Source organism: Octodon degus, unplaced genomic scaffold (genome assembly GCF_000260255.1).
Source record: "Octodon degus isolate 3935 unplaced genomic scaffold, OctDeg1.0 scaffold00089, whole genome shotgun sequence".
Classification (NCBI taxonomy): domain Eukaryota; kingdom Metazoa; phylum Chordata; class Mammalia; order Rodentia; family Octodontidae; genus Octodon; species Octodon degus.
Window position 1 is genome coordinate 3,575,150 of NW_004524665.1, and position 10,168 is coordinate 3,585,317.

The 10,168-nt window shown below is 36.7% G+C and overlaps 1 protein-coding gene across 1 annotated transcript in view; it reads left to right on the top strand.

The window, feature by feature from the left end:
• The window catches only part of Gigyf2 (GRB10 interacting GYF protein 2), a 173,696-nt gene that overhangs the window by 55,692 nt on the left and 107,836 nt on the right, over positions 1-10,168 (top strand). Inside the window, exon 6 of the mRNA XM_023722065.1 lies at positions 2,824-2,835. Within this exon, the coding sequence (XP_023577833.1) occupies positions 2,824-2,835 (12 nt within the window). The remainder of the gene's footprint in view (positions 1-2,823; positions 2,836-10,168) is intronic.

The following is a 10,168-nucleotide window of genomic DNA, read 5'->3' on the forward strand; positions in this document are numbered from 1 at the left end:
GATTGAACTCAGGACCTCCAACCTTGGGTTTTCTTTTCTTAGTTTTTTTCTTTCTTTCTTTCTTTAAGTCTTTCTTTCTTGTTGTTTTTTTTTTTTTTTTTTTTGTCTTTTTGAGATGGGGTCTTGTTATACAGTTCAAGCTGGCCTTGAGCTCACTTTGTAACCTAGGCTGGCATCAGACTCACAGTGATCGTCCCGCTTCAGCCTCCCAGGTGCTGGGATTATAGTCATGAAACACCATGCTCAGCTATAACATACTTTCATAAGATAGTTTTTGTTAAGTTACTGGATTCTTCTAAGTCAGGGTTCTTCCATCTTTACTCCTGAAACCTTTTTAGAGTCATCACCACACATGTTCATTAACCAAAAGGTATTTATTGTTATAAAGAAAATGCCAGCAAGATAGCTCAGGGGTCTAAAGTGCCTACTTAGACAAGCTTAGGCAAAGCTCAGCAACTGCAGTTTGATCCCCAGGACTACATGCTGCACCACTGCCCCCTGAGTGGGCTGAGCCAGACACACCCACCCACCCACCCACCTACCCCCCCCCACATACACACCCAGAGAAAAATGTCCTATATTTCCACTGATTGCTGAAGAATTTCCGTCAGATATCAAATTGATACCTGATTTGAACATTTACTTTTTTTCTTTTTAAAACTTATTTATGTATTTGGTACAGGGTCTCTCGCTATGCTGCTCAGATTTGTAGTGATCCTCCTGTCTCAGTCTCCCCAGTGGTGGGGTACAGGCATATGCCACCATTCTCAGTTTTCAGTGGCTGGCATGGTGTGCCCGGGGTTCCAAGAACAGCACGGTGTGCAGTACTGGGCATCAAACCTGGGTCCTTCTGCTTGCTGGGCAGGCACTTAGACTGCCGAGGTATCTCTCCAGCCCTTGAACATTTTCTTCTGATTTCACAGTATCTGTTACATATTTTGATCCTTATTTACACTTTTGGTTCTTCATACTAGAGAAACAGTGCAGATAACCTGATTACATTTTGATTGAATTTTTCTTAAAAATACTATGACATAGTTCAAAAAGACATATTAGAGAATTTTCTTGTTAATACCAGGTTGTATACCATTCAACATATGAGATTTTAAGATTATGACATACATGTTTTTTATTTTTTCTTAAATAATATTTTTCACACCCTTGAAACTGCCTGAGAAATACCGTTACTTCTCAGAGATTACCATGGTTTGGTTTTCTTCCTTTTTTTGGAGACACAATCTTGCTATATACTCACTGTGTAGCCAGTGTAGCCCAGGTTGACCTAGAACTTGTAGTGATCCTCTTGCTTCAGCCTCAAGAGTGCTGGGAATAGGGGCAAGCCAGGTAGCTCAGCAGATTAAAGTGCCTGCTTAGGCATATACAGGGACCGGGATTCAATTCCTGGTGTGCTGCGCTGGCTCCGTCCCTGGGGCACACTGAACTGGTGATTGAGACTGGGTGTGGTGGTGCGTGCCTGTAATCCCAGCACTCGGGAGGCTGAAAACAGGAGGATCGCTACGAGTCCGATCTGTGTAGTGAGATCCTGTAGGCCCTGTAGTATATATATATATACATATATGTGTGTGTGTGTGTGTGTGTGTGTCTGTGTATATATATATATATACACATACACATATATACATGTATATACATATATGTATATATATACATATATGTGCTGGTTGTGCCACCATGTCCACTACGTATTTATTTTTGAGGCAGAGTCTCACCATATAGTTCATACAAGGCTTTAACTCACTATGTAGCCAAGGCTGATGTCAAAGTCTAGATGATCCTCCTGCCTCAGCCTCCCATGTCCTGGGATTATAGGTATATGCCACCACACTTGGCCATCTTTTTTTGTTTGAGGCAAGGTCTCGCTGTGCATTTCAGACTGGCCTTGAGCTTACTTTGTAGTCTTGGCTGGTCTTGACAACTGGCCACCTTTGAAATTTTTTGATACATAGACATGTGTATATGAGTATATTTTCTCAAGGATTAAATATTCACTTCTGGAACCACAGGAAACAATTGAACAGTTAATTATTACTGTTATTCTTGGCTCCGTATTGTTTTATGTGTTTAATTTTTATTTTACATTCCTGACTAATAAGCTCCTTTACTGCATACTTCTTTCTGTCCTCCAAAGAGTTGTCCTCTGAAGAGTTTACTGTGAGGAAGACAGGAATGGCTTCATTAATGCTAGTTTGACAGTCAAGGATAATTTGGCTTTTTCAGTTTTTTTATTTTTTATTTTTATTTTCTTTATTTTAATTATTTTAATAGATTGCAAATTGAAAATAATTTACAAACATAAATGAATATAACAATAAAAATTATCCAAAATAAAAATGATGGGAGTTTATAGATGAGTCATAATAGTTCACTGTGTCAAAACCAAGAAACTTATATTCATATAATTAGAATTCTCAGAGTAGACAGGAGTAGGCAGTAAATATTTAAAGACTTAAAATTTCTGAATTTAGTTCAACTTATAATACCACATTTCCAAGAAAAATGAACCCTTTTGCACAAGAAATTTAAATAAAATCATACCAAGATACACAAAAATGAAATTGTCCAAAACATTGTAAAGAAAAAAATCATAAAAGCATATACATAAAAAATACTAGCTATGGAAGAACAAAATTAAATAGCATCTTATTCCACATTAGAAAGAAAAAAAAGGACCATGTGTGTAAGAAACTAGACTAAAGGACTGAAAGAAAAAAAAAAAGATGTCCTCTTTGAATTTTATACTTAGCAAACACCTTTGAAAACTAAAAGTAAGATTTTCTAGTTATACAAACTTGAGATATTTTAATACCTCCAGACGTAGCATATAGGAAATAACAACATAATTCAAAAGGCAAGTGAAGTTGCCATATGCTCCTGGATGAACAAACAAGAGCTCTCAATATGATAATTATGCAGGACTATATAAACTATATTAGATGAACCCTTATTTAAAGGTCATTGAAGATTTCTATGAAACAGTGCCAATCTTATGTTGGGTTATACACGTATTTGTGTGTGTGTGTGTGTGTGTGTGTATAAAAGACAGGGAAGAAGTAATATAAAGTCAACAGAAAATGGAAATATACTTTTTAAAGTTTCTAATACTAGGAGGAGATATCATACTATGTCTTTTAAATAAATTGTAAGTCAAAGATATAGTATAAATCTTAGAACAAAAATTAAGATTAAGCAGTATTCAGAAAATTAAATTCTAATTAATTAAAAAATAAATGTTTCAAAACAATTGAACTAAGAAAAAGTTTTCATGATAGCAAAGAAGTACTAAGAGTAAAACATAAGATAAATATTAATGGCAAATAAATGACCAGCACATCTAACAGTTTGGGGATAGGATATCGCACAAAATTCTGGTGTGTTGTGGACATGCATAATGACCATGACAGTTACTGGTGGCCAGGTGTCACTTGTGGGACTGAGCTACAGCTATTTTGTTGTCCATCCTGTAGATCCAGATGGAATCATGACCCATAGGGTGAAAGAGAAGTCCATTTGTAGAGTGTGCTGATGGAAATATTTTGCTGCTAAACACACAAGAATAACTGAAAGACTACTATTGTATACCTCTTATTCTCCCGTGTTTAATCGTTTGCCCTATTTGGTGGGTTCTTTCCATTCTCGTTCATGGGGCTGTGATCAGTTTGTTCCCTCTCTAGAACATCATTTAGTAGTCTGTGTAAGCTTGGCTTTGTCATCATGAAATTCTTTAGTTCTTTGTCATGGAAGTATTCACTTCTCCATTATACTTGAAAGAGAGTTTTGCAGGGTATATCAGTCTGGGTTGGAATTTGTTTTCTTGCAAGACTTGAAGGACTTTGCTCCATGCTCTTCTTGACTTGATGGTTTGTGAAGAGAAATCTTTCATTATTCTGATGGGTTTTCCTTTAAAATGTGATGTTTCTTTTCTTTAGTGGCTTTTAGTATACTGTTCCTATGCTGAATTTTTGGGATCTTGATTATTATATGTCTGGATGTGGTTTTCATTGGGTTGATGTTCTTTGGAGTTCTATATGCTTTGGTTACAGGAATGTCAGATTGTTGCCCCATATTTGGGAAGTTTTCTGCTATTACTTCTGCCCATATTCTTTTTATATCATTTGTGTTGACTTGTTCCTTCTCATTGGTGCCTATTAGTCTCACATTGTTCATCTTTCAGTCGTCTTGCAGGTATTGTATTATTTTTTCTTGCATCCTAGTTGTTTTTAAGAGATCTTTTTCACTAGCTGCAATGGTGTCTTTAAGGTCAGAAGTCTATTTTCACTTTCACTCAAATAGTTTTGCCAGCTTGTGATTGAGGTTTTAATTTCCTGTATATCACTTTGAATCTGTTTCATACATTCTATTTTTTTTCCTATATTGCTTATTCAGGGGTTCCATCATTTTTATACTCTGCTGTATTTTTTTTTTTTATCAGTGTATTCTTTAGAAGCACTTAGTACTTCTTTGATTATAGTTATCACTAAATTGTTTAGTTCCGAAATTATTTCTGATCTGATTTCTTCTATACCTTCTGTAGTTGTTTCTTTACTTCCAGTGCTATTATTTCAGAGATTTCAGGTTTGTGATTTCCAGTTTCCCCTATGCTAGTGTCTTCTGCATTTGTACTGGGTGGACTTGGGGCCTGAGACTGCATTTTGTTCCTTCTCTTTGTCATTTTGTATACTACTGTCTTCTGACTTTTGGCGTAGAGCTTAGAGTTATTACCTTAGCACCAGGTCTGGATCTACAAAGTTCAGATTCCTCCAGGTGGGTGTTGCTTGGATCTGGCTGGGGTCTGGCTGCTGTGCTCCACTTTTTCCTGCTGCAGCCATTGGAGTTGAACCCTTTGTGTCACTCTGGCAAGAAGTTCTGCTCCTGAATCAGCTGGGTGGGTCTTGCCTCTAGCCTCTTTGCAGGGAGTTCTACTGCAGGGTTCCATGCTGTGCCTGCACTCTGTGTCAATTCAGGATCCAGCAGCCCCAGGTCCTCTCACTCACACGCTGGGCCTGCGCTCTGGGCAGATTCAGGATCTGGTGGCCCAGGCGTTCTCACTCTCTTGCTGGACCTGCGCTCTGGGTCTGTTCAGGATCCGCAGGCCCTGGGTGGTCTCACTCACATGCTGGGCCTGTGCTCTGGATCAATCAATTCAGGATCTCTCTCTCTCTCTCTCTCTCTCTCTCTCTCTCTCTCTCTCTCTTAACAATCAAATAGGTTCATGATTTTGTGACATCTTAGTAGTAGTATTTTAATTTCTCTGGTTTATTGCAATGATTTGGAGAAACTTCTTCATTAATGAGCCAAAATTGCATGTTGAAAACACAGCTTCCAGCATTATCAACTGTGTGGTCAGTGTAACCTTAATGAATTCTTGGAGGTTGCTGAGATGCCAAGAGAGGACGGGTCTTTGCGGGAATATAATAATAGATGCTCATTTGATTTGCTAAATATCATATCTGAATTGCATGTATTTTTCAGTCCTGATTATTGATTAGCACTTTCTATATCATTATTATATTGTAAGATCTCTTGGATTTTCTGAATAATTTTCATCCCTGACTTTTCTGACATGTAAAGGATCAATGTTGCCTGTTGAAGTGATGACTTGTTAGTGGCTGCTGTTTCTTAAAAGTTTGTTGGACAGTTTCTTGTGTTTTTAAGAACAAATAATTTTCATTGAACTATTTTGGTAATATATCTAGTACAGTATTGGAAGGTCCACCCAGAACAGTTAGGTGAGGAAAAGAGAAACAAGACACCTATATTGGAGGGAAGAATTAAAACTATGTTTGTAGATGACATGTAGATGATCCTATATGTAGATAGTCTGAGCTTGACTTTCACAGTTGTAAGATTCACGATCACACAAAAATGAGATCTGTTTCTTTCTATGCACTAGTGATGAATGATCTTCAAATGAAATTAAGAAAACAATTCCATTTACAATAGTATGAAAAGAATAGGGGTAAATTTAACCAAGGAGGTATAAAATTTTTAGTCTGAAAATTCTGTGAAAGTCTTAAAAAATTTTAGCAAATTAATAAAGAAAAAGACTCTTGTTTATGGACTGGAAGACTCGAGTCTGTGAAGATCAAGTGTGATGAACTGTCAGTACCTTCTCTCAAAACCTCAGGAATTTTTTTTGCTGGATATTATTAACAAGCTGATCCTAAAATTCATGTGGAATTGTAAGAGACACCAAGTAGTCAAAATAATTTTCTTTAAAAAAGCTGAGAGACTCATTTCCAATTTACAGACATGTTACAAAGGTGCATTAACCAATGCAGCTTGATATATGATAGACCCAGAGATCTGTGGGATACCCTTGAAAGTCCAGAAGAAAACCTAGTTGCTCCATATTGCTAGCCAGGTTGCTTTCAAGAAAGGGGATATGAAGATAACTTCTTCATTTCGCTGGTGGAATAAGTCATATTTTACTATTATGTTTTGGCTCTACTCTGTATTTTTAGTTTTATTTATATATTGAATATATAATAAGCAATTTAAAATTCAATTTAAAAAAATGTCAAATGGAAAATCTTCCTTTCAGCCACATTTCTCTTTCCCAAAGGCAGCCAAAACGGTTTCTTGTGTGTGTATGTGATTCTTTCTTTAAGAGTCACACTTTGTTGCCCATGTTGGTATTAAGCCCAAGTGATCTTCTGTCTCAGTTTCCTGAGCAGTGTGACCTGAGTTGAGTTGCATAGTTGTCTTAGTTACTCTTCTCTCATTGCGGGGACAAATACCCGACACTCAAAATGAAGAAAGGAAAGGTTTATTTAGCTCACAGTTACTGGAGGTTTCAGTCCATACTCATCTGGGTCCAAGGCAGAGCAGCACAGAGCAGAAAGCAACCTTTCATGGCGGCGGCAAAGAGCAAGAGAGGGGTAGCAGCAGCTCAAGCAGCTAGCTTCTCTTCCCACCTTACATTGTAATGCAAATTACCTGCCCCAGGTTAGGGGAAGTACTCACACCTATGGGTACTTCCCAGTATTTACCCACCTGTGGGTAATCCCAGCAGTACTAAGACCCATAATCCCAGCCTTGGATCACACATAATCCCAGTGGATCATGAGTTAACACAAACTCTAGAAGTCCTCACCCCATGACTACATGAGGCTTTGGGAGGACAACTAGATACAAACCATAACAATAGTACAATGCCCAGCTCTATATTTTTCCAAGTAAAATGTTATTCTATTTTCCTTTTAGAATTGGTTGTATACACTATAAACATTGCTCTGCAGCTTTAACATCAAGTTTGTTTTTTGTTTGTTTGTTTGTTTTTGTTTTTTTAATGTGTTTGGTACAAGGTTTTACTACACAGCTTGGGCTCATAGTGATCCTCCTGTCTCAGCCTCCCCAGCACTGGGATTATAGACGAGTGCCACCATGCCCAGACTTAGTGTGCCTGGGGACAGGGCCAGCACAGCATGTGTCAAATATTTTTATTGAAATGATTCTCTGCATGTTTAGAAAAAAGTTCTTTTGTTTTAGCTTGAATTTCTTTGCCCATAGTAGTGAAGTTTTTCATGTTCACTCATCATTTTTTTTTTCTTGTGTGGTAATTTTCTTTTGTAATTCTAATCTTTTTCTTATTATTTAGAATATTTATTTATTTTTAAAGTTTATTTATTTAGTGTGGGGGGGCAGCTTAGCCCACCTAGGGGCGGGGCTGGCTGGCATGTGGTACTGGGGGATCGAACTACGGTCCCTGTGTTTTGCTAAGCTTGTTCTAAGTAGGTGCTTTAGACCACTGAGCCATCTCACCAGCCCAATTTAGAATATTTGTGTGAACTTGTTATATGTTATGGTACCTTGGTATAGTACTTGTAAAGTTTTCTATATTTTTAAATTATATTTATGATTTTAAATACAGAAGCTAATTTTTTAAGTTTATAATGCTGGAGACCAAGCTCAGGGGCTTATACAGGCTAGGCAGGTGTTCTATGCTACATCCTCATCCTCACAAGCTAATTTTTACATAGGAATATTCATCTCTTTCTAGCTGTTTATACATACTTTAAATTTTTTCTTTTTTCTTAAATATTTTCCTATATTTCTTAGTGACTGCTTGGGCCAGAAAAATGTGTAGTATATTAAAGAGGATGCCTTGATACTAGTTGTCAAAACATGGTATACTTTTTATATTTTTTATACTGGGGCTCAAACTCAGGACCTTGCACTTGCCAGGAAAGCACTGTGATGCTGAGTTATATCCCTGGCCTGGTATAGTGTAAATCAATGGAGTAACTAAATCATTCAGGAACATTCTGTAACATTTCTAAAAAATTAGTATGACTAAGTAGACACATAAATCATCTGGAAAAATCAAAGGTAATTCAACAAATGTTGCTTGGGAATTTTTGGTTGACAACAGCTCACCAGCAACAATTGGTTAGAAATTTGGATAAGAAAATGATTAGATAGGTATTACATTTACATGCCAAAATTAGTCCTACAGTGACTAATGGAATAGATCTTATTTTTTCTTTATAATGGAAATGTTTATCTTAAAGTTTACATGGGGTTTAAGGCAAGGGTGGGAAAGTTTTCATGATAGCCACAGAAGGTAGTTAATATCTTATTTTTGAACCTATCAAACCATTAATGCTGAAGATTACAATTTTTTGAGTATTTGAATGAAATTTATATATGATACCTAGAAAAATTGAAGAAACAAAAATTTGAAGAGAAAAAAAATCCAACAATGTGCTCCATACAAGAAACACATTTAACTCAAAAAGAAATTAGTACACACCTGTAATCACAACACTTGGGAGGCTGAGGCAGGAAGATCATTGCAAGTTTGAGACCAGCCTGGGCTGCAAAGTGAGCTGAAGGGTGGCCTGAACTGCATGGCAAGACACTGTCTCCAAAAGACCAAAAAAAAAAAAAAAAAAAAAAAAAAAAAAAAAAAAGAGTAAGAATAAATTAATAGACTGAACATGGAAAACAATACTCCCATGTGACGGGAACCCAGAAATAGTAGAGTTAGCAACTATTCTGGTTGCTAACAATGTCAACTTCAAGAGTGATTAAAAGAGATTAAGAATGTCATTACATACTTGTTAAGGGAAAACTTCAAGAGGACGAGATCACAGTTCTAAATATATATTGCATCAAATGTAGGATCACCCAACTAAGACAAATTTTAACATATGAAAAATCAAATGATCAATAGCATAATTGTGCTGGGGGACTTTCACACCCCTTTACACAAAGAGATAGATTAACTAATAAAAAAATCAGCAAAAAAATAACAGAGCTAAACCAAAACTTGTGAAGAAATGGACTTAGTAGACCTTTATACAACGTTCCACCCAGCAGCGTCAAAATACCCATTCCTCTCAGCTGCACACGAGATGTTCTCCAGAATAGAACATATACTGGCGCATAGAACATGCTTAAGTAGATGCAGAAGAATCAGAATCATCCCATGCATATTATCTGACCATAGTGTAGTGAAACTGGAAATTGACAGAAGAAACAGCAAAAACTCCATAAACATATTAAAACTAAATGACACCCTCCTAAACATAAGTAGGTCACAGACGAAATTAAAGAAATTAATATTTACAATCAAAAGTGCAGAAACAACTTACTGGAACCTGTGGGATGCTATGAAAGCTGTCTTTTTAAAAAATAGGCCTCATTTTTCCTTTACTAAAAAAGTAATATAAAGCTTCTACAGTGGCTTTTAGAAGAAAACAAAACAAATCACAACAGAATAAATCAAGAACATATCTCTGAAAATAAATGTTCTGAGGACTGGGACAGCATAAGCGCCTGCTTGGCAAGTGCAAGGTCCTGAGTTCAGTTCCTGATACCAAAACAAAAAAGCCTATTTAAAAAAAAAAAGAAAAGAAATGTTAGATGCTGCCGGGCTCATCCAGAGATGGATACCTGCCTATACTGGGAAAGGAGTGTATGCCCTGGCCCAGTTTTCCTGACAGGGATAATGGCCCTGAGAGCAGGGGAAGTGCCCACTGCTGATGTTGCTAGTCACCAGGCCCTTACTTGTCTCTCTTGAGCATTTTTGTGTGATACATATTTCTATATTTAAGGACAAAATTTATGTGGAATTTTACATTTCTACTTCCAAAAAAACCCAAATACATAATTATTTCCTCATAATAAAGCAGTTTTCAGTTAA